Source organism: Lolium rigidum, chromosome 7 (genome assembly GCF_022539505.1).
Source record: "Lolium rigidum isolate FL_2022 chromosome 7, APGP_CSIRO_Lrig_0.1, whole genome shotgun sequence".
NCBI lineage: Eukaryota > Viridiplantae > Streptophyta > Magnoliopsida > Poales > Poaceae > Lolium > Lolium rigidum.
In genome coordinates this window covers 50,330,954-50,355,418 of record NC_061514.1, presented here as the reverse complement: position 1 = coordinate 50,355,418, position 24,465 = coordinate 50,330,954, and the positions used below count along the sequence as shown (strand labels likewise).

Here is a 24,465-nt window from a genome sequence, read left to right as displayed (position 1 = left end):
GTGCCCTCATCAAATCGCCTGAAGGGTAATATTTTGCTCTAAGGTTTTAGGCACACAAAGATTCCGGTGCTTCTAACAATCTCTGTATCTGCATAGCAAGCATATCAAGATTAAAACAATGCAAATCTCTAAAGCCCATGCCGCCTTGTTTTTTGGGGTACACATTTTCCACCATGAGTACCAATGCATTTTTTTTACCATATCTGAACATTTGTTGTTGCTACAGATACCTTTTGGCAATTTGAAAACTAGCATAGAAGAAAATAGCTTGAGCAATTGCCTTCAACAAAATCTCCTTGCCTCTCATAAACAATTTTTTTTGAATTCCACCCACTAATGATTTGGCACACCCGATCCACTAGATGTTGGAAGCAATCATATATGTCCACTCCAAAATGGGATGGAAGTCCCACATATTTCTCTGTTAGGGCCTCCGAGTTTATATGGAGAGCCCCACACACAGCCTCCCTATCCTCCACTCTTGTGTTAGGGCTAAAGAAAAACACTTTACTTTGGGTCACTCACTAGCTGACCTGAGCTGGCACACTACATGTCCAACACCTTCCGAACAGTAGGAACATTAGGAGCATCCGCCTCCATTAGAATCAAAGAATCATCGGTAAAGAGAAAGTGAGATATCGATGGTGCCTCGTTGAATACCATCACTCTCTTCTTGATGCACCAACAAGTTTGAGAGTACCTCAGCACATAAGCGAGAGCGGCCTCCCTTGCCTTAGCCCATCATAGGTAAGAAAGAATCCGTCTCCTCCGTGTTAAACCAAACTCGGTATCGTACGGTGGACACACGTCACATAATCAGATTTATCCATTGTATGCAAACGTGCCTTTTGAAATAATCTGACGAAAAACACGCCGTGGAAGACGCAGTCCATGCATGTAATAATCTCTCAACAAATCATGCTTCGTGGTGTGGCCAGGACGTACACGTTATTAATCATCATGTAGTACACGTCGACCTGCAACGCGTCGTTGTCGTGGTTGTGGAACAAAGAACACGAGGCCGTGTCCATGCACGTCCGTACGTCATGCACGGACAGGCGGCCCGGCGCTCTCGGCTGGCCAGGCCAGTCTCGTACGTCGATCGCCACGCCATCGATCGTGCAAGTCCGTCCGTACTTCTAGCCCTGACTGCGCGCATGGGAACGCTCGCCCCCTCCCGAACAGTCAGGCGGCGACCCAAGACTTCGTACCATGCGCTAGCTTCTAGCCCTTTCTTGGCACTTGGTAAAGGTCGTCGAATACCGGCACATGGCGTGTCGTTGTCGTTGTTGCATCTGTATATTGCTACGCGCTGACATGCACTTTTGAATGTCTTTGTCTAGTCTGAAGACTCTGAACTACTACTACTAGAAAGCAAATAATTTGAGCTGGTGCACCTCAAGTGTGGGTTGAGTGGCCTTTTATATTGGGCACTCAGGCACCATGCCATAGCTGGCGTAGGTACACCAGATTTACGGAATCTAAACTAACTACCCAGGGCCAGGGGCACCTGCAAATTGAAGGGAGTTATCTTTAACATGTCATGTTGAAAGCCGTCGAGACTCGAGAAATAAAGTTAATTATAATAATGAACGGTGCTATCTTGGGCACTTACAGAACTGAAGTACTAGTGTAGAACGCTCCATGTCCGGGAAGACATGACCAGTCAATCCGAGAATGAATCTCCAGTAGCCTAGCAGTAAGCAAGTAATAATCTCTCGGGTCCTAGCTGCTTCAGAAATCAGTTATCTCGTTTAAAAACCGCCGTCTAACTAAATTATGGAGTTGGCTTGGACGTTCTAATTTCTGTTTTTTGGATGAACCATTGCACGGTATGTGTTTGTGCTCCGATGAATTTAGGCGCCTCCAACCTCATTCGGTGTGTCTATGACATCAACGGGTTGGAATTTACTGATTTTGTGTCCCTGGTTTTGAGGAACTGGCATGTGAACCCCACATACAATGGCTCCACGTAGAGCGTCTCTAGCTCTCCCCATAAAATTTAGAGGAGCAAACGGCGCTGCGAAATAGAGAAGCAAAAATTTACTCCTCTAAACGGTGGCCGCCAGATCTGACCCTCGTTATTTTGATGCCACATTTCACAAATTTCATAGAAATGAACTAAAACTTGCACATAATTCATACATCTCACACATAGTTCATACAAACAAACTAAACTTAACCGAAAATTTAAACTAACTTAGACTAAAACTTAGCCATCATCGTCGCTGCCGCCTAGTCGCTGAATACGAAGAAGTCGTTGTCATCATCGGTGCAGCCGCCTCCGCCTCCTCCATTGCGGTGCAGCTCCTCGTACCCTGCAAACTCCACCGCCTCCTCGTGGATGCGCTCAGGGTTGTTGCCGCAGAGGTTCGCCATGTATTCCTCGCTCGCGTGGTCGCCCTCGCGGTCCTCCCGTGCGAGCTGCGTTGTGCGGCCGCGGGGGGAGTGGGGTGAGGAGGGGGAGCTCCGGAATAGATCGTCGATACCGAGGGGGAAGTTGAGCTCCCCACAGTCGCCGCCGTGGAGGCGGACATTCTCAATATCGTTCCTCCATGCCGCCATCGACTGGAATGTCCCCAGCCACTAGTGGAAAACGGGCCTTTTGCACCGGTTGGTAAGGGCTATATGCACCGGATGCCCAACCGGTGCAAACAATCCGGTGCAAAAGGCCCCCTTTTGCACGGAGTTCGCTACGAACCGGTGCTAAAGGGTGCACCACGTGGCAGCTGCCGGGCGTCCGAGCGGGAGGACCTTTAGCACCGGTTCGTAATACGAACCGGTGCTAAAGGGTCTGCCGCGGCAGAAAAACGCCCCAAAACGCTGCCGCGGTAGAACCCCACTACCCCCATTTTTTCAAATTATTTTCTACTCCCTTTTTTTTCCAGAATTTCTAATATTTTAGTTATTTCACAAGTTTAGTCTCTAACTACCCTTATCTCTAGTCCAATTACTTACTCGTGCTCAAACTTCCCGCTCGGTCACCCATCCTCCCACTACTCTAGCACTAGCACGCTTAACTTCCAAGTTCCTTTCCATCCCACATCCAAGTGCTTCGCGCGGATGTATGTGATACTAGTATCATATCAATCCTATTAACATGTCGGTCGATGTCATATTTCTTTATTGTTCGAATTTCAAATAATAATTTTAATAAACCAAAGTAATTTTGTAATAATAATCTTGAATAAATAAATAAACATTAACTTTACAATTTGTATTATTTTTAATTATTTTCAAAATTTCAATTTTTTAATTTTTTTTGCCAAACCTAAAACCTAAAAATTTGCTAAAAGTAATAGCAATCTTTATGCAGGATGCAATTATTAATTTTAATATAAAAAAATAAAAAAAAATCCTAAATTTCTGGAAAAAAGCTAAAATCTTCCTGCTTTCATATGTTCATTTGGAATTTTCAGAATCTAAAAATTAGCTAACCGGGTAATCCCGGGTGGATTAGGATGTAACTTTTTCCCACGATGATTTTGATATATTATACGTTTTTTTTTACGTCGTATGCAAAAGTTAATGCCACGGCTGGTCCCCTGGACGTCCAGACCGCACGAACCGGTGCTAATGACCCTTTAGCATCGGTTCATGCTAAATCCGGTGCAAAACCTCTTTGGAGCAAAAAAAAAACCAAAGCCGCCAGATCCGGCGGCTGGTGTTCCGGTCGGTCATCTCGGAGATGCATCATGCATGTGTCCGTGTCCACGTAGGCCCTGCAGCGCCAACAGGTTTGCGTACTGCCGTGGATATACGGTGTGGGTTCGTGTTAGAAGTCCCGGCAACAGCAACACCGCACTACCGCAGTCCCATCGACATAGGCCGGGGCAAGGGGCTCCGGCGAAGTGGACGTGGGCTGACCCGGCCGGTCGTCGCTCCCGCGTTGCTGGCACTGTCTCCGACTCCGACGTGCGTGCCCACGAGGCTCTAGCGTGATTTTTTGACACACCCAAGCCAAAGCAACGAGAGAAGTAGGAGAAGACTACCAGCGCAGGAAGAGAGGAGGAGAAGAAGTCAACGTCAGCTCCCGAGGTCATCCCCCTCCCCATCCCCTCTTAAACTGCTCCCTACACAACCGCCGCATCATCTTCCTTACCTCGTCCTCACCCGCTCTTCGCTGCTTGCTACCTTGCTCAAGACCGGCATCGAGCTAGCCTCTCTTCGGCGCTCTCTCTATCTATCTATCTGCAAGGTCAGCTCTCGCCCTCATTCACCTGCCCGTGGATCGCTTGCTTTCGTGGATCGTGTTAGATCGAGTTTCGTTTGAAATCGCGACCAAAATGGCTTCTCTGATCAAGCCTTGGTAGCTAGCCTCACATCTTCAGACCATCTTCTTGTGCGGAAATGCTTCTCTTCCGTACGTGTGCACGGGAGGTTCCGTGCATGCTTGTGATTCGCGCAACACTATTTTCTCAAGTTTCGTCGAGATTTGTTGTGTTTTAGTTTGGTCCAACAAATTGAATCACCGGGTTCCATCTTATTGTCTATACCTTAGTGGATTGAATCATAACCTGCTGAGCTAGGATAGTAGTATGGCTACATAGGTTAAACTTGATAATAAACATAAGGGTTGCTCAGCTTCAGCTTTCTGTCATAATTTTAGATTCCAACAATTAAAAGAAGCGCAAAACGAATGATGATCGGTTGTTCCGGCCTTTTTTTCTTATTCTCTAGCCCAATTTGATGGTGTTTTATAAACTTGCGTCTTGCTGTGCACACAAATAATTGACATTTGAGTCATCAAACACTAAGTCAATGGGTTACCCATAGACCTCTCTTTTGGATCCATCTATTTTAGCATCCGGAGTTTATAGGCTTCTTCTCACAGCCTGCTGCATATATTTCTTGCAGAAACTCCTTCTAGTTTGTGCTGTCAACATGTCTTGTTGCTTTCCGTCTCGAAGGGGCTCTCGACATGCTGTTGAAGGCGATGATGGTGAGCATCCTCTGCATACCTTAATTAATTAGCTCCGCGCACGCCATTCATGCTCAAACAAATCTCCGTTCTTATACCGTTTCTTTTCTTGTTTCTTTGCCTCAGTTGTGCATAGTGTGAAGGTATTTTCTTACAGCGAGTTGAGAAAGGCGACTCAAAATTTTAGCGAGGCTAATAAGATTGGAGAGGGTGGTTTTGGTTCCGTATTCAGGGTAAGAAAAATATGCATCCCCCTCAAAAAAAAAAAAAATGCATGAGCTGCTGGATCGGTTGTATGAATGTCCTAGCGCCTTCTGCTAACATTTCATTTTGCTTCATCAGGGCAAGCTCAAAGACGGCACGTTTGTTGCAGTGAAGGTGTTATCCGCGACTTCGAGGCAAGGCGTTGGGGAGTTCTTAACTGAACTTACAGCAATTTCTGACATTAAGCATGAAAACCTGGTCACGCTTATGGGTTGCTCTGCTGAAGGGTCCCATAGGATCCTCGTTTACAATTATCTTGAGAATAACAGCCTTCAGCAGACATTGCTAGGTAACACTTTGATCTACTGAACATGTCTGCGGTTACTTAGTTCCTTCACAGGTTGGTTAGCATGCTTACAGATGTCCTGGATGTGCTATTTCAGGAGCTAAGTACAGCAGCATTCAGTTCAACTGGGAGGCTCGCGTGAAAATTGCCATTGGTATTGCACGTGGACTAGCATTTCTTCATGAGGAAATCCGTCCTCACATTATCCACAGGGATATCAAAGCGAGCAACATTCTTCTCGACAAGGACCTTACCCCTAAAATTGCTGACTTTGGATTGGCGAGGCTCCTCCCTCCCAATGCAACTCATGTGAGCACCCGAGTGGCTGGCACATTGTAAGCATAACCCTACCCGACTTTACAGTCTTTTTTCACAGCCAGCACTTTCTGTTCTGACTTGAAATTTCACTTATGTTTAGGGGATATTTGGCTCCTGAATATGCTATCCGAGGTCAAGTGACGAAGAAGTCTGACATCTATGGTTTCGGAGTTCTTCTCTTGGAAATTGTTTGTGGCAGGTGCAACACAAACACAAGATTGGCTAGAGAAGACCGTTTTCTCCTTGAGAAGGTAAGCTCTACTTGTTGCACATAATAGAACATGTAAATACAAAATGGCATCACTTTCATACCGAAGCAACTAAACCATAAGTTCACAGACCAAACGTCCAAGGAGTGATGCTGAATTCGAGAAAATCTTCTGTATTGCTTTTTGCAGACATGGGCACTCTATGAGCAAGAACATCTAGATGAGATCATAGATGCTGATATAGACGACGAACTGGACATCGAGGAGGCATGCAAGTTCTTAAAGATTGGCCTGCTATGTACGCAGGACGCGATGGCACGCCGTCCCCACATGAGCACCGTTCTCAGAATGCTCACAGGATGTAAGAACGTCTCCATGGAGAAGATCACAAGGCCCGCCATGATCACCGACTTCTGTCAACTCATACCATCAGGGGCGGAGAAGACGCGCTCGAACACATCGGGATCCTTCACCACCACAGAAACGACAGACCCGTTCTCATCGTCAGACACGGCCACGCAGTCCTCTATGTGAAGAAATTGGACAGAATTAGCGTTGTTCGATGTGTACATTGTCGTGTGATGTTATGAACCTGAAGAGTACCATGTCTCGACGAGAGCAGCGACGAAGGGAAGTAGAACGAGAGAAGCAGAGCTCAGGGGGGAAACCAGGACTCTGCGCCGCGCCAAGGGGGAGCAACGCCAAGCCGCACGTTTCACGGGACCAGAATGGACAGGCCAGCTTCTTTGGAGAGCTGGTAGTGAACAACTGGAAGTGGGGCCCACCTGCGCTTCTACTTCTTTCCATAATTTTGTCGTGGTTTAATTTAAATATACACGGTAATCACAACAAAAATTATGGAACGGGAGAGTAACTCCCTTTAGCAGCCATGAACATTTGAACGACTCTAGTTCCTCCACATACTTCTAGCTCTCTCTCCGTTTTTTTCTTCTAATTCACCCGCAATATGCTGAAACATTTGTATTTGTGGTTGTGAGGTTTATGATTGAATCTCGTCGCAGAGTTCTATACACTATACCTCGAGGTTCTTTTCAGTTGGTATAAGATTCCAGTTTTCCTCTTCATTTCACAAATATTGCCCGATTTTATCGTGATTCCTTGAGAATCCGTAGTGACACGCGTGGGTCTTCTTAGATCCCCACAAAGTGAAGTACCAAAGAGGTAAATTTTTGGAGGTTTTGAACCCATTAGTCCCGCGGAGATATCGATTTGAAGCACCCAAGCATCATTGGCGATTACCTTCCGAACATTTCAAGTTTTCCGCTTGGAGAAGGCCTAGAGTATATCTCTCCGCCATGAGGATGGATAAATCTCACTCTCGATCCATGAGCCTCAACTAATGCTTTCATAGTATCCAAATCCACCTTTATAGTCAGCTTGTTACGGTGTGACCTTTGATGCCATCAAAGTAATTTTCCAGTTTTCGATGATTGGCATGATCTCATTGTTTAAGGAATAGAGCTAATTCATATGATACAACAATGTAAACTTGATAACTTGATCGTATTGCTATACCTACTTGGGTGTGTGTTCGTCACATCATTCTTCTAATGATGTGACCCAATTATTAACAACATCCAATGTTCATGATGAGAAAATCTTGATCATCAGTTAATCAATAAGCTAGTTAAATGAGAGGTTTTACTAGAAACTCTTGCTTGTTTATTAAACACACAAATGCTAATTTTTCCGGTTCATACAATTCTAGCATGAGAAATAAACATCTATTAACACGGAATAAGGTAATAACCATTTTACTATTGCCTCTCAGGCATATTCCCTTCACACTCTTCCCCTTATTTTGAACAACTTTGAAAACACTACGGGTCTCATGACAAATTTCCCAGCAAGCTTTGTGGCCCCAATCCGATATAATGATATTGATCTTCCGCACATTCTCCAAGACCTTTCGAATACCACGACTATCTTTCCCATGAAATACCATGGGTTTCCTCTCATGGTTAGAAGACTAAAAAGATCTCACTTCCAATATGAATAGGTCATATGAATATCATATCACGAAACGAGTGAAGAGTACTTGTTGGTAACGGAATCGAACTAGGTATAGCTGATACCAATGATCGGATCCCGGAAAAGTAAATCGCGAGATAAAAGGATTTGGTTACGACGTTTATTGTTCAAAGCGACCACAAGTTTCATCGTTGTGACTGAGTGGAAGTCGATCCCGTTGATGATTATTGATCGGAGATGTGTCTCGATCATATCCACTTTATTCACGAGCCGTAGGGTGACACACTTAAGGTCCGTCGACTCTTTTGAGTGGATACGGAACACCAGAGAAAAGATTGGACAACACAGAGACTGTTTCGAGAATTGCCGGAATAGTCCCATGATATCAGAATAGTTCAAGGGGCTAAATATTGATGTTTATTAATTAAAAGAATTGAAAATATTAAATAAAATAAATAAAAATGTTTTATTCATCTATGGGAGAAAATCCCTTCATTTTTAGTCGAGTTTATATCAATTATGGGGACCGTTGAGTTTGTGAATGGAGTGTCCACCCACTTGATGAGGGAAGAGGTGGGGGCACCCTCTAGCTGCACCCCTTGGGTCTGCTGCCCCCTCCTCCTATATATAGATGGGTGGAGCACCTCTTCCTTACACACTATTCCATAGGTTCTTTGGTTGATCTCTTCTCCCTCTTCCCGCTGGTCCATCTCACGGGCTATGGCATAGGCGAATCCCTACTTAAATAGTTTCTCCACCACCACCACCACGCCTTTGTGCTGCTGGAGTTTTCCAGTGGATTCACTACTTCCTCTGGCCCGCTGGAACGAAGGATCGAAGGTCATCGTCAAGCCGTATGTGTGACCAAGTACGGAGGTGCTGCATGTTTGCAGCGCTCATCTTCATCATGATCTTGAGACCGACAAGAGATCATTTACACCACCCATGAAAACCGGTCTTGTTGATAAAACTTTGTGTCTTCAAGGGCGAGTCAATCTTAACCACGGTTTATCCGTTACTTGCATCTTCTAGATATGATCTTGGCGCATTTATGGTTGCAACGGTATGATTTTTTTGTTTTTCTATGCAACGAACATATGAGAGTGGAGATGTCGTCTCTTTGTGTTGCTGCCACTATAGAGGTGCGATATAAGTGCGCAACGGCACACCATAATAAGATGATCTAAACTCGCAAAGATGATAATGTCACAAATGTAACCATAGAACGCCCATTCATCTATCGACAACTCAGATTCAAAATTGTCGCATATATGCAATCTTCAAGGGCCTCTATAGAGGTGTGGTTCAGTTAATGCCCCACGGGTGTCTCTCTCAATGGTCTATTAAAGTATGCCCACGAGCTGTAGATATCGAATGATCTTCATCAACCAGAATGCCCTTGTTGTTAAATCTGAGGATCGTAAACAATGGAGGAGTTTCCATCCACTTCCAGTGATGCAACCCGAACAACATAAAGACCGTATCTTCAACAATGTGATCATCTGATAATGACAATCAAGTGCAAGTCAGTTGTAGTTTTTAGGATGATCATGCCCAATTGAGGGTATTGCACCGCCACTGTTTTGCATTGAGGCCAAACAATAACTTAGAGCAATCAACTCAATCATATTGTCCAAAATCTTTAAACATACATAATCTGAGAGGTTCGTACCACCACCATGATGGCAACATAACATAGATTAACACATGGATTGATGTGATGGCAATAAATTGTTGCTCAACCTCCAAAACCGCAACAATCTTTGAGGCAAAAATATAATTTGATCCCGAAAATTCCAAGAACCTACCTTAGTTGCACATCCCCGCAACATGTCCTGATGAAATGCACCAAATTCATAATCTTCATCACCCATACTACTCATATGAATAACAAGCCAATCGCAAAACAGAGGCTCGATCCCCATATACAGAAACCTCCAACTGCTTGGTCATTGGATTGCAACGGTAGAGCTTGAACATGAGGTGGACACCATTGACTCTGAGCACACAACACAGGTCATGAAATCAAAGGCGTTATAAGGTCCTCTAGGAACGTGGCAACGGACGATAGCCGACCCCAGCCCACCCCCAATGATGACTGCAAGTGCACAGATCAATTGTAGCTTGTTTCAAAATAGAGCTATTGGTTGAGGTCTTTATTCCTCTTGTTACTATCTACCAAACGATACTTGTAAGTTTCCTTTGATCTCAAGTAGGAATGTATAAAAGAGAGTTGTGTTTGTTTGCAAGAAAGTAAATGAAAACAAGAAAAGTAAGGAATGTGTTGGGATTTGTGTTGGAACTCAATAAAGCGGGATGTAGGATACACCACTAACATGTGAGAATTAATTATGATTAGGATAACCTATATATTTTGTCATGATATATATATGGGGAGAGCTCCATGGTAAGATGTTCACCTCCAAGTCTCACGAGCAGCCGCTGCTAGAGTCATGTGATGAGGTCATCTCTAAATAACCACCGCAATGCTGCGAGCAAATCACTTCTACATACCATCACAATTAAGGGTTCCCCCATGGATATCTTATGAGCTTAGTGAATCTCTCCCTACCCCCCTTTATCCGTCCAGGTTGTAAGCCAATTATTGTAGTCACAAGTAGAACCGGGCATACTCCCATACACATCCAAAGAGTAGGTTCCTCTCTTCAGTTTCGAAGGCAAATGTTATGTGGACGACTTTACATACCATTTAAAGAGAGAAATCTAACACAATATCATAGATCAAGTAAAGATCAAAGACCAAAGTTATAGATTATCTTTATTTCACTTCATAATAATGCTAGGGTTTTTCCATCTCACCAAGAACAAGGTGAACTAACACATGGAGAAAATCAACAACATCATCATATTCAAATGGATGGATTGCAAAGGTAATAATGGGATCAGGTGTAAAACCACAATTGTACTTGGAATTACAACAAGATCTAGATGTATGAGAGATGTGATGATGTTGTTGATGAAGATGCAGCGGTTGATGATGAGGGTGATGGTTCCTCCGATGATCCGTGAAGCAGCATGATTTACCCTTCTCCAAGTTCCTCCTCCAGATCCCTTCATGGCGTGGTTCATGGCTGGAGGTGTCTGCATATGTTTTTTCTCATATCCATCTTCGCGAGGTGAGTATATTTGACGAGGCGGTGCTCCTGGCGGGCCGTACGATCAGATGGTACTGGCGGTCTTTGCTCGTACGGATGCTCGTTAAGCTCGCATATTCTTTCCTTCACACCCTCTCTTCACCCAGGTGCGTTGAAAATTATTTAAATGACTTTTATCACTTGGATAGATCATATTATACATTATATGATAGTACCAATTGATATATTCATAAAAGACTTGATAAATTGGGATCATGTTGAAACAAGAGTAAAAGATGCGTGGGAGTGCCGTAAAATACCAAAATCCTATGTCTGCTTATGCAAAAATAGGAGGTAAATATGGACTCATCACCCAACTCCATCTTCTTGCACTGTGGCCAGAGGCATCAATGTCCTCCCTGACCATGGCGTACCTCCATGGCGAGTCTCTCTAGACCTCCCAGTCGAGGGACATGCGAGGGCAACACCTTATTGGACATGAGCGTGATGGAGAAGGAGCATGAACCAACGGGAGCTTGATCTCCCAGAACATGGCCACCATGGACACCACATGGAGGTAGAAGAAGAATGTAAACTCTAGATCTACATTATTTATGAAGCTAAACTTATATGCACACGAAAGGGTAAAGAACCTAACCTCCATTACCCTCACCACCGACGCCATGGCCACCCACGACAGGTATGAGAGAGGTCGGAGGGGTTGCAGGAGGGGATTTGACATGGGTTATTGCCACATAGGGCAGACAAGTTGGGACTGAGTTGGGCAAAACGGAGAAGGAGAGTGCTAGAGGAGAATACGGAATGTGATGATGAAAGGAAACAACTGAACGAGGAGAGGAAGAGGTTGGATTGCATGTTTTTTTAATCTTCTAAAAGCTAGTGATACCAAAAAAAGATGAAGATGACCAAACATATTTGTGATGAGTGAGATATTTTTCCATTGGATCTTTCGAGTAGATGTGCCGAAAAGCCGTATTATTTGATGAGACTAGTTGGTATTGACTGTTTTAGAAAGAATATGGTACTCCATTCTCGTTGTAATAACTTTGAGCAAGTTTTTTTTTCGGGATGAAGGGAGTATTGTTTTAGAAACTGAAGAAAAAAATATATTGAGTCGATAGTACAGGGGTCGTTTGTGTGGGCATCAGGCCCTAAATCTGAGACAGTTTCTACCGACACTCAAAGTGGAGATGCCCTAATAGGTACGCATACATTAGGGAATCTCCAACAAAGTGTCTCAAATGGACGCGCTAAGCCGTTTGTTTTGAGTTATTTGGGTGACCGCGCGGAAACGCGGACAGCTTCCCGTATCTGCGTGTTCGTTTGGGTCGCACGCTGCGCCCAACGTAGCGGCCACCCATTTGCGCATTTGGCATATTTCTTTGGGAAATAGGCCATTTAGCCACACATACTTATAAATAATATCTAAAAAATATAGAATAATATCTAATAAATATAGAATAAGATCAGATAGTATAAAATAATATCAAATAAAATGTAGCATGGTGAAGAAAGGAAATGTGCCATAGTTTGAAAAAATATAAAAATTACAAATTGAGATTACCAACTCAAATTTTGCGCTCTAGGATCTCCTTCTGCCTCTTCTCGAACCAAACTCTCTTCGCCTCGCTCATGGTGGTCAAGTCGGCATTCATGATCAGGTTGTCCTCGGCTTGCCGTTTAAACTCAACTTCCTTCTCCTTCAACTCCACCTCTTTGGCCCTTGCCATTGCTATGAGCTCAATTTCTTTCTCTTTGAGCTCAATTTCCCTAGCCTTCCTCTTGGCCTTCACCTCTTCAATCTCAAGCTTCGTCTTTTGGACATGGAAGTAGTTCTTCCTGTCCTCTTCCTTCTCCCGACGCCTCCTCTTATCCTCTTGTCTGTGGACACCTCTTTCTCAGCATACATCTCCTTCAAGGTGCCGAACAATTGAATGGTCGAAGCATCACGCTTCATGTCGGCTTTGGTTCCCTTGTGACCTCGTGGACGACTTGCACGAGAAGCGGAGCTACCGCAAGGCTGGCCACCATCAAGGTCAATGACCGTGGGATCTTTGGCGATCTTGTTTCCAGTCAAGGTCGCCATGTACCCCTCGTACCCCTCCTGGAACTTGGGGGTGCCCTCGAGTTCCTTCCAGCAATGAGAGAAGGCAAAGTTCTTTCCTTCATTCACCGCTTTGAAGAAATCCAAAACTTGCCACGCCTAGAGTAAAGCAAGACAACAATGACAAACATGTGTGCAAATAACGAAAGAACAAGTTGAGGGTAAGAACCAGTGGCGGAGCCACGTTCTAGCTGTGTAGTCATTTGACTACACAGGTTTTTAGGTACATAGGCTGAAATTATACAGAAAACTCTGAGAAAATTGTATAAATATATATATTTGACTACACAAGTATATACTGACTACACAAGTCTAATGTCCTGGCTCCGCCACTGATAAGAACTATACCAAGTCCTTTATGCTGATGCCGCTAACGGAAATCCGCTTCACTTGATTATACGCCGCCTGGAACTTGTTGCATTCCATTTGAATTGTTCCCCACCTCTTTTGGAGGGACAATTCGCTGCGGTCGCTCTCAAATGGCTCCTGTCCGTACCGGCGATGTTCATGGAAGTATTCATAGATCCGGTGCCAGAATGCGGTCCCCTTCTGCTCGGCACCTGTCAATGCATCTTGCCCAATGGTCAACCATCCATCGACGAGCATTTTGTCCTCCTGCGTCGTGTAGTTGATGGTTCTTTTGCTAACCCGACGACCTCGAGCTTGTGCAGCGGCGGCTTGTGTGAGCTCCTCAGCGAATAACGGCTCTTGGTCGATGTTCATGGTGCCGGGATGGCCAGTGGTGTCCTCCTCTATGTCAATGGGAGGTGGCGGGGGAGCCTGGTCGGTCGAAGTATATGGAACGGTGGTCGGCATTGTCTGCGGGTAAGACGGAGGGGCCTGCATGGCGGACGCTGCCTGCATCGATGGCGGCGCGCACTCGGCCGACAAATCGTCGAGCAGGTTGCTGCTCCCAGGTGCTTGGGGGCCTTGGAGTTCGCCGGCGCACGGTTGAGGTCAATGGACGAAGGCGATGACCCCATCATGGACTCGCCCACCTCCGGTGACCCATCCCGTGACGGGCACATGTACCGCCCCGACGGCGCCACCATTTCCTGCGCGCCGGGCGTGTACCCAAACGGGGCAGTCGGAGGGGCTATTGACCTTCGAGTAAGGGGGCGGGTCACGGACGAGGCCGAGCTCCCCCCGAGGCCGTGCCGGCGCCCGTGACGATCATGTGCTGAGCGAGCGCTGCGTGGCCGTAAAAGAGCATGGCATGCTCTTTCATGGCATTCGCCTTCGCCTGCGTTTGGAGTTGGAGGAGCTGCCTCCGCCTCCCGTTGCCGCTCCTCCGCGGCAGCGGCATCCTTCTTCCGTTGCTCGAGCGTCCTGCGTCGGTCGCCCCGCTTCTTGCTCTCCACCGCCCTCTGCTCCGCGGCGAGCTCGGGCTTCGCCTTCTTCGTCGCCGGCCCGGGCTCCAGGACCACCGAAGCATCCAGTTCAGGAGCCGCCTCCACGAGAGGGCCGCGACCTGGGCCTCGTCTCCGATGGTGGCGGTGGCGGCGGCAGGAGCTTCATCGGCCATCTCTAGGTTTTGGAACTGGAGTGGAGTATGTGTGTTTTGGGAGGCAGACAGGCGGGCCAGGGGCGGACAAGGGGAGGACAGGCGGGCCAGGGGCAAACAAGGAGGGGTAGGTTGTAGTGTATCGGGCATCTGCTATGTGCTGTGAAAATAGAAAAAAAGATGACCCTGTTCTAAAAATTCAACACAAAATGAACCAGATCTAAAGCCATGCCGTCGTGGGTATCATGGTCACTGTTATGACGCCATGACTTTTGGCGGTTCTCTGGCTCATCCAAAACCATGGTGCTCTGCCCGTACCCACCGCACGACGGCGGCATGAAGAAAGATTAATTTAGAAAAAAATCTGATTAATTTTGCGTTGAAGTTTCTGAAAAGGCCAAACCTATCCATTTTCACCTGCCTGCTCCTCCAAGTCTCCGCCACGTTACCATCGCAGTCCTATCTTCCCCCAAGAAAAAGGCGCCACATCTGCGTGCACAGCCACGGCGGAGGGAGGGCCCCTCCGGCGAAGTGGACGTGGGGTTGCGGATGCGCGCGGCTGACCAGGAGCGGCCGTTGTTTCCGCGTTGCTGCCACTCTGCTGTCCCCAACGTGCCCACGAGGGGTAGCCGCGCCGCACGCACGCACGCGGGAAAAAACCGTCGTCCTCCCAACGATTGTTTAACCAGTTTCGATCCACACCTCCTCGTTCGGTTCTCCCTTCGGATTCAGACCAGGCAAAACGATAAAGAAACTGAGCAAGACTTGAACGCAGAGGCGAGGAACAAGACAAGTCAAACGACTCGTGCTGCTCCCCTGATCCTTCTCGCTACCTTCATCTCCTTCTCCGCCTACCCCTCCTCCTCCTCCTCCTCTCTTAACTGCGATCGCCACCGCCGCCTCCACACCACCGCCCCCTCTCCTTTACCTTTCCTCGTACTCGCCCACTGGTGGCCGGCCGCTGCAGCAGCTTCATCGCTTCGCTTGATCTCCTCTGCACAGGTGATTCTTGCGCTCTCTTCTCAGTTCAGTTCCTCCAGCTCCGATTCACCTGCTGCCGCGTTTGTTTGTTTCTTTGTTTGGGGGTGGTTTTGTTTCGATGGATTGGCCTTTGCCGGATCGAGCTTCGCGGGGTCGGTTCTTTCTGAGATCTTTTGGGGCGAGAAAAAGGGGAAAAGTTCCACTCACAGGCCTTTGCGACGCTTTATCACGTTTTTTTTCTTCTTGAAATTGCCCATCGGTTCATCTACCTTCGAACTCGCAAGGATTTCCGGTGCTATAGACCTTTTCCTTTTGCTCTCTGTCAAAATCCAACTTCAATTTGATCAACAAAAAAAAAATTCAACTTCAGTTCCGAATTGGATGGCTTATTGTGAATTTTCTGATCTTCAACGGGGATAGCTGGACCGGTGGTTGTGTTAGCTGCTTGTTCCTTTCCGACAGATAGGGCCGCGTTTACTTGTGGTAATCAATGTTTCATTCCTTCAAACAAAAAAATCTAGTACTAGTAGTATAAAAATTGATTACCAAATAGCTTCTCCTTCTCTGCTAATGAAGCCTTGGTAGTTCCACATTTTCATATCTTCCTGCCCGTGCTTTACTGGGTAATCATAACCTAGTTGGTTAGGATAATACTACAGCTAAACAAAATGGTGGTTCAGCTAAAGCTTTCTGTTATAAATTTGGATTCCAGTAATTAAAGAAACGCAGACGAATGTTGTTCGGTAGAGCCAGACATTTATTCTCCTATCTTCAAGTCCAAGTTGTGTTTTTAAATTTGTGTCCTGCTGTCCACACAATAATTGTCATTTGAGCCAGCAATCACTAGGTTAATGGGTTGCTAATAGACCTCTCCTTTGGATCCCATCTATTGTTGCAAGTATAGTATTGTTTTCTGATACCCTACTTCATATATCTCCTGCAGAAATTCTTTGCAGTCTACTGTAAACATGGATTGCTGCTTTATGTTCCGAAAGAGATCTCAGCCTGTTGAAGGCGATGATGGTGAGTACCTTCTGCATATCTAAGCATGCCTGCCCAAACAATTCTCCCTTCTTATACGATTTCTTCTGCTGTTCTTTTTTCTCAGATGTACACAGTGTGAAGGTCTTTTCTTACAACGAGTTGAGGAAGGCAACTCTAGATTTCAGCGGGGCAAACAAGATTGGAGAGGGTGGTTTTGGCTCCGTATTCAGGGTAAATATGCATGAGCTGCTACCTACTTCATCAGTGTCTAAAAGTCTTGACATTATCAAACACCTTTCGCTAACATTTCATTTTGCTTGATCAGGGAATGCTCAAAGACGGTAGATTAGTTGCCGTGAAAGTGCTTTCAGCGACTTCAAGGCAAGGTGTCCGAGAGTTCTTAACTGAACTTACGGCAATTTCTGACATCAAGCATGAAAACCTGGTCACGCTTATCGGCTGCTGTGCTGAAGGGTCCCATAGGATCCTCGTTTACAATTACCTTGAGAAAAACAGCCTTTCACAGACGTTGCTAGGTAACATTTTGTTCTACCGAACATGTCAGTGGTTCATCTATCCATTCCTCCATTGATTATCATAATAACAGATGTTCTGGATGTGCTATTGCAGGGTCCAACTACAGCAGCATTCTGTTCGATTGGAAGGCCCGCGTCAAAATTGCCGTGGGTGTTGCCCGTGGACTTGCATTTCTACATGAGGAGATCCGTCCTCACATTATCCACAGGGACATTAAAGCGAGCAACATTCTTCTCGACAAGGACCTTACACCGAAAATTTCTGATTTTGGGTTGGCGAGGCTCCTTCCACCCAATGCAACTCATGTGAGCACCCGAGTGGCAGGCACATTGTAAGCGTAACATCCTACCCCCTGATTTTACAGCCTTCAAAATTTCCTGTTCTGACTTGTAATTTCATTTGTGTTTAGGGGATACTTGGCTCCTGAATATGCTATCCGAGGTCAAGTGACGAAGAAGTCCGACATCTATAGTTTTGGAGTTCTTCTCTTGGAAATTGTTTGTGGCCGGTGCAACACAAACACAAGATTGCCTAGTGAAGACCAATTTCTCCTTGAGAAGGTGAGCTCTATTTTTTGCACATAACATCAACAACCCGTAAATACAAATTGGTGTTAGTTTCATATTGCAGTTGCAGCAACTAAAATTTAAGTTCACCGATCAGATGTTCGGGGACTTGTTTGACAAAGTCTGCTGCACTTGTTTTTTTGCAGCAACCCTTAAATGCTGAATTTGACAAAATCTGCTGCACTTAATTTTTGCAGACATGGGCACTCTATGAGCAAGAACATCTAGAAGAAATCGTAGATGCTGATATAGACAATGACCTAGACATCGAGGAGGCATGCCTGTTCTTGAAGATTGGCCTCCTATGCACGCAAGACGCGATGGCTCGCCGTCCCCACATGGGCGCCGTTGTCAGGATGCTCACCGGAAGCAAGCACGTCTCCATGGAGAAGATCACTAGGCCTGCCATGATCACTGACTTTGCAGAGCTCAAGGTCAGCAGCAAACCACAAGAAGTGAACCGAGCAAGCCCCAACACGTCGAGATCCTTCAGCACCACCGAGGTGACGGAGCCGCTGTTCTCGACGTCGGACACACCCACACAGGTTTCTGTGTGACAAATATTGGACAGAGTTAGCGTCATTCGATTTGTACATTGTCGTGTGGTAGAAGATAGATACGCTCGGTTTTTGAGAAAAATTTCTTTGTATCACGAGCAGAGGTTGGATAATATTAGCAGGCAACCTGTCGCGTGCTTGGTTTGTAAGATGTAAATATTTGGAGATGGGTCGGAGATGATTCAAGATAAAGCTTTTGCAAGGATTCACATCGAACTCTGAACAACTGCTGTCTCGCATTTGCTGTAACTTCAGTCTTCAGTGTGACCTGCGAATCGGCCAGCCTGATGTACTGGATGAATTAATCTTGTAGGCCATGCATGATCTTAGGCATGGTATTTTTCTGAATACTGTGGATGATCATAATTTGATAAAAAAAAAATCATCTCCAAAATCACCCAGACACGAGTTGCAGTTTCTGGGGCACGCCTGACGAAACAATCACGCCATGCCGATGTCGGCATAAAGAGCTCCGTGCATATCACGCGTCGTTACATGGATACGGTCAAGCAGCGGCATGTATCGGCAGATGGTGACCGCCGTGCCGTCGGGTGGAAGTGATGAACGGGTTGCCCAGCGTGAACGCCTCCAGATTTCTCCGGTCATACGTGTCGCCGTCGTCGATCAGCGAAATCAACCGGGATGAACATGTCAAACCTTACCTGTTGAACAGCAGGATAGTCAACCCGATAAGCGAAAGCGACCAATGCAGAAGTCAATGGTCACAGGATCACACCATCCCCATGCCTGTGGCTGACGGGTGGGCCCCGTTCACCGGCAACGTAGGAAAACGTTCTGCGTCTGCAGCGATGTGGGCAGAGCACAACCATCGGTGAGGTAAACGAGGATGACAATCCTGAGCTGAAGAATCAAGAAACACCGCCACTGGTCAAACTATTTCACTGACAGAAAAAACTTATGGAAACTTCGAAACAACCTGAAAATTTGTACTAGTCCGTATTTTGCCCAGAATTCAGCACCGAAAGAAATTTATGCAGCCACCAGCTTTTACCACCACCTGTAACTGTCTATCAGTACTAGCATGAAATTTCTCAGAGGAATGGCAGTACGCTACGGTACAAGAAAAGTTGCAGGACAAGTTGGCACAGGGATGGCAGAGCAGAACAGTACAAACATCTGGCGATTACAATTATTTGGTCCCTCCAGCGTCGTACGTGCCACACCGACACTTTCGCACGCCGGAGACATGGACCAGCAAAGTGTAGAATGTGACTGGATTCAGCTCAATGGATAAACTCTTCAGCATAACTGAATTCAGTGATTTATATATATACTCCTACCTATGGCCGTATGGGACAGCAGACACGTTAGATGCAGCTGCGAGAATAGCAACTCTTCAGCAAGGATGATGAATAAAGGAATACAGCATAAACTTTGTGATAGACAAGAACAAAGAACTTTGAAAAAGTGTTAATTAAAAGGAAGTTCCAGATAAACTGAACTGAATGCTCTCTATGCTCTCGACCAGACATTTAATCGACAGCTCCACGAAAAGGGGGTGTCATTTCTGAATTACAAGTCATTATAATGGTAGCTAAATGGGCAGCAAGGAATTTGGTGGTTTTGCTAAACAAGCGGGCATGTACTGAAGCAGCCAAGGTAAATTCATCAGCACCCCATTATTGCACAGTTGTGGACGAAAACGCCGGCACGCTCCTTCACCGACAGCACCTCCCAGTCACCGCCGTTCCCATCTTCAGGGCACCAAGAATGCAGCAATATGACTTCACCACGGGGTCCTCTATGGCCACCAATGACCAGCAATCTATCACCGCACGCCCTGAAAGCTAGGCCCCAGCCATTGGAAGAGTCCGCTCTCACAGGCAAAGGCTTCACTATGTTCCATGTGTTATTTGCTTTGTCGTACTTCTTGACAACGTTTGTCGACTGGTCAGCCGCATAGAGCTGGTTATTTACAATGGCAATAAGAGGGGGTGACTGAGATGCACTGGTTCCTCCAGGGTACATATCATGTATCCTTCTCCACGTCCTTGTGCCAAGATCGTATTCCTCTCCACAGGTCAGAGAAACCCTCTCACTTGTCACACCTCCAATGACATAAAACTTCCCATCCATGAAGAAACCTGATGAGAGTCTCCTGGCTAAGTGCATGTCTGGTAAAGTCTCCCAGTGGCCAGCCTCAGAATTGTACAGCTCTGCAGATCTCAGCACCTGGCCATTCCTATCACACCCACCAGCAACAATGGCAATCTCACCAGAGCTTCCCGAGGCAAAGAGACAGCGGGGAAGATTCATCGGAGTGCTACGAGACCAACGACGTGTCACTAGATTGTACATCCAAATAGCAAGACCTGCATATTCTCGGCCAAAGACAAGCAGCTGTGTCCCAACAGCAAGTGATTCCTTGTCTGCACAGGAGAAGCACTCATCACATGGCAGCCTAGGGAGCTTCATCCATCGATTCCGTGATGGATCAAATGCTTCCCAGGGCATCAAGCTACAGGCCAGATATACCCAATGCTCAACAATGCCGTATTGCCTCCGCAGTTTGTACAGGTATCCACTGTTAATCAGCATATTAAATTTCTTGTTCAGACCGGAGAGTGAAGGGTAGTCTGATCTGCTTGTCCAAGCAAGGCAGTCTTGAGCCAGGTCATCATGAAGGCCAGGAAGGAGACAATCATTTGATCCATTGGCACTAGAACCACCTCCTGATTGGGTCTTAACAGCAGCAGTCTGCTCCTTCAGTTCCAGTTCATTACTGCCTAGAACTGAACTATCACAGCAGCGAACCTGTTGCACATTCCCAGCTGAATGTTTCCTTGGCTCTCTTGAGAAATACTCATTCCTGACCAAAAGAAAGTAAGCCAAGGCATACTTCTGCCAGGAATTATCATGCTGACTGAACAGCCTAAAGAGGTGCAGAACCAGAGAACCAGGAACAGCAACAAGGCTTTTGGAGTTGCAATCTTGTAAATCCTCCATTGTTTGCTCTAACAGGTGAACCAAACCAGAGGACAAAAAAGTTTGATGGTTCAGAGAGTACCCCTGGAAAAGATATTCAGAGAAAGATCAAAACAAGCACAATGATGCTGGAAATGTGACATAGAGATTCTTGGCAAAACATGAGTGAACACTAAACAATATACTAACATCATATTCATGCAAAACATTCATCATTGTCGCTGACTACTTGCTAAAAATAGCTGCATATTTTCTTTCAATGGAGGTTATGTTCCCAATACTTTGTTGTATCTGGAATCAAGCAAGGAACTAAACATGAGCACCAAAAAGATGGCAAGTGAAACAGGACAATGGCTGAATGATTTCTCCTTGATGAAGTTGGATGGCAAAACAACCTTACGGAGCTCCACACCACAAAAGGTCAACGATGATTAGTTCCTACTGCTAAAAAAATCTTCAGAGACAGATCATTTGCTTGATAATGCATACCCAAAACATCCTTCCATGTATATAGGCCAAAAACTAGGAAATGTCAACAGGTTGCACAACAAAATCATCATAGCACAAAACTATCTTTTCCAGGGAAACATGAGTACAAAACTGAAGAATATACTAGTTAACCAAAGTGATCAGTACGAAGTCAAATATCAGATGTAATGCAAAACATTCATCATTGTCGCTGACTAATTGGTAAAGAATACCTAGCTATTTTCTTTCAGTGGGTGGAGGTTATTTTTTCAAAAATATTGATGTATCCGGAATCAAACAAGGAACTAAACATCAGCACCAAGAAGTTGGCAGCTGAAACATGAGAATGGCTGCATGATTTATTCTTGAGGAGCTTGGACAGCAAAACAAACGGCCTAATGGAGCTCCACCACAGAAAGGTCAATGGTAATCAGTTGGTGCTACACTATCTACAGTGAGGGCATTTGCTTGATAATAAATACTCAAAACATCATTCACTGCATACAAGCCAAAAAACTATGGATTGTCAACAGGTTGGACAATGAAATCAACATAGCACACCACTTGCTAGCGCATTAGAAATAGATGTAAGATGTAGATCCGAGGCAGGCAAAAACGGTCTAGAATTAGTCATCACGACATATGCCAGATTCGCACGTCCTAGCCACGGTACAATAACATGAAAATGCTAGAAAACGATCTCAGATTCAGAATACCCGGTTAAAACACCTGCGTGTTCTCATCGCAGACCAAGTGATTCACACGCAAAATGCAAAAGACATGCGGTGTCACAAACAGAAACTAATCCGTTCGTAGCCTCTCCAAAAAGAAGGTGAAGAAACTAGAAAATGATGTCAGATTTACAGAATGGCCGGCTAAAATGATACCTCTGCTTTTATTTTTCCCCTCACCGCAAACCATTTTTCTAAAATATAAGTACACCGCAAACCAAATTCCGTGGCAAGCAAAATGAAGCAGACATCCGGTGGCTCTAAAAGCCGCACATTCGATCTACCGTATCGCCCCGAGCCATCTCACATCAGCATCAGGAAAGACGATAAGGACGTTTTACCCAACCAAATTCACCAACCAGCTGTCTCCGTCGACAAAACGGAACTAAGTTGGTTTGTCCGGTACACTGTCACTCGGCGGGCGGAGTCTCGCGAAAAGGAGACGGCGCACGGGAAAAAAAACGGGAGATCGCGCCCCTTCCCGTCGACGCGATATACAGGGGTACGGAGACGGAGAGAGCAGAGAGCAGAGGCGAGTCACCCTCACCTGACGGAGACGCCCCGACGGCGAGATCCAGGCCACCGGCGCGCGCCGCCCGGCCCCATCCCGGCGCCCAGACACCAGCGGCTCCCAGAAACCTGCGAGCACGGGCCAGATGCGGGAGCGGTTACGGCACGGAAGGCAGCGAAAATGAGGGCGAGCAACTGGCCGTCGCGCGCCGCGCCGCGACGCGACGCGACGCTGGAGGCCGGGCGAGCTGAGGGAGGGAGGGGGGGAGCTCACCGGAGACGGCCGGTCGACTTGGCCGGAGAAGCGGGGCGGGTCGCCGGCGACGAGGAGGAGCGCGGGCGGCCGGCCGGAGAGAGGAGGGCGAGGTGGGGCGGTGGGGACCGCCGTCAGTGGGACGGGGAGGGCATGGGGAGCGAGATTTGGAAGCGGGGGTGTCTGGGGGAAAGGCGGTATATATACTCCCGAAGTGCCAATGGATTTAATTTGCGAGGCATTTTTTTCTGGGTGGCCATCTGTCACGCCACACTTGCCTCTTGTTTTTAACTTTTACCCCCACCCCCACCCCGCGGCCGGCCTAGATTTCCACGCCTTAATCCCACTGTTATCTCGAAATCACCCCAGGGGTTAGAAAAATGGCCAGTCCTACTGGATGCATATCCAGATGCCGGCCGGCTCACTTTTGTTCCGTTGGCGTGTTGAAAATAATTATCGGTAGCATTGGTTATGTTTACCTGATAAGCAGATTAGAAGTAACTTGAAACAGTAATGGCCGAAAATCTGGATGGGGGAATGTGGACGCGGGCAGGCAGGCAGAGGCGCACGCATGGCGAGCTGCACAGCAAGTACTCTGGCCGGCCGGTGGCTGGTGCCTGATCTGATCCTGTGATCTGCCCTAGCGCGGCGCTGTCTGAGTCTTCCCTCTTTTCTGCCCCATTCCACTCGCTTTCCTTTATGCTATTATGGAATGTTTTCGGCACAGTGTACTTGCCTCTCTTGGGTTCAGAGCGAGGTGAGCTCGATGGGTAGACCGATGGATGGAACGGATGGATGGTGAAAAGAATCTGCCTCGTTGGCTAGTGTCACCGAAAGCTACCGCGCCGGTCTTCCTCAGGTAGGTAGGCCACGCATGCAAGCACGACCGGTTTTCACGCACGTTGGGAGGCGCGCGCGCGCAACAGGGTGAAAAGGACGGCGCTGCATTATCCTCCTCTTTTTTACTCCGCTCCATCATCATTTTCTGTCAGACCGCCACTAGTAGCAGTAATAGAGAAAATATGACGCGGACGATGATAGGGACGTCGGCCGAATAATGTAATTCTTCGCGCTAGATTTAGTACTGTACTAGTATGGAATGGAGGTGTTAGGTATTTTCCAAAAAAAACATGGCTGCGTTTTATTAATGGGGGTATTTTGTCAGCCCGGTAATGAGGGCTTTAGCAGCTGGCGTGTGTATTTTTAGTTTCCGTGTCA

The 24,465-nt window shown here is 46.5% G+C and overlaps 3 protein-coding genes across 3 annotated transcripts; 2 read left to right on the top strand and 1 right to left on the bottom strand.

Annotated features, from left to right (window-relative positions):
- The first annotated feature begins 4,869 nt into the window (after window positions 1-4,869).
- Window positions 4,870-7,034, top strand: LOC124679312 (cold-responsive protein kinase 1-like). The gene is made up of 6 exons (XM_047215092.1): window positions 4,870-4,942; window positions 5,048-5,154; window positions 5,264-5,474; window positions 5,569-5,806; window positions 5,890-6,040; window positions 6,188-7,034. The coding sequence occupies exons 1-6, from the start codon at window positions 4,885-4,887 to the stop codon at window positions 6,530-6,532; spliced, it is 1,110 nt and encodes a 369-aa protein (XP_047071048.1). The 5' UTR covers window positions 4,870-4,884; the 3' UTR covers window positions 6,533-7,034.
- Window positions 7,035-15,515: 8,481 nt separating this feature from the next.
- LOC124679311 (cold-responsive protein kinase 1-like) lies at window positions 15,516-18,555 on the top strand. The gene is made up of 7 exons (XM_047215091.1): window positions 15,516-15,716; window positions 16,639-16,718; window positions 16,804-16,910; window positions 17,005-17,215; window positions 17,310-17,547; window positions 17,626-17,776; window positions 17,980-18,555. Exons 2-7 carry the CDS (start codon window positions 16,664-16,666, stop codon window positions 18,337-18,339), a joined length of 1,122 nt encoding a protein of 373 aa, XP_047071047.1. The 5' UTR covers window positions 15,516-15,716; window positions 16,639-16,663; the 3' UTR covers window positions 18,340-18,555.
- Window positions 18,556-19,755: 1,200 nt separating this feature from the next.
- On the bottom strand, window positions 19,756-23,086 carry LOC124679309 (F-box/kelch-repeat protein At5g60570-like). The gene is made up of 2 exons (XM_047215090.1): window positions 23,032-23,086; window positions 19,756-21,369 (listed from the first exon to the last, which is right to left on the bottom strand). The coding sequence occupies exon 2, from the start codon at window positions 21,304-21,306 to the stop codon at window positions 19,969-19,971; it is 1,338 nt and encodes a 445-aa protein (XP_047071046.1). The 5' UTR covers window positions 21,307-21,369; window positions 23,032-23,086; the 3' UTR covers window positions 19,756-19,968.
- Between the last annotated feature and the right edge of the window lie 1,379 nt (window positions 23,087-24,465).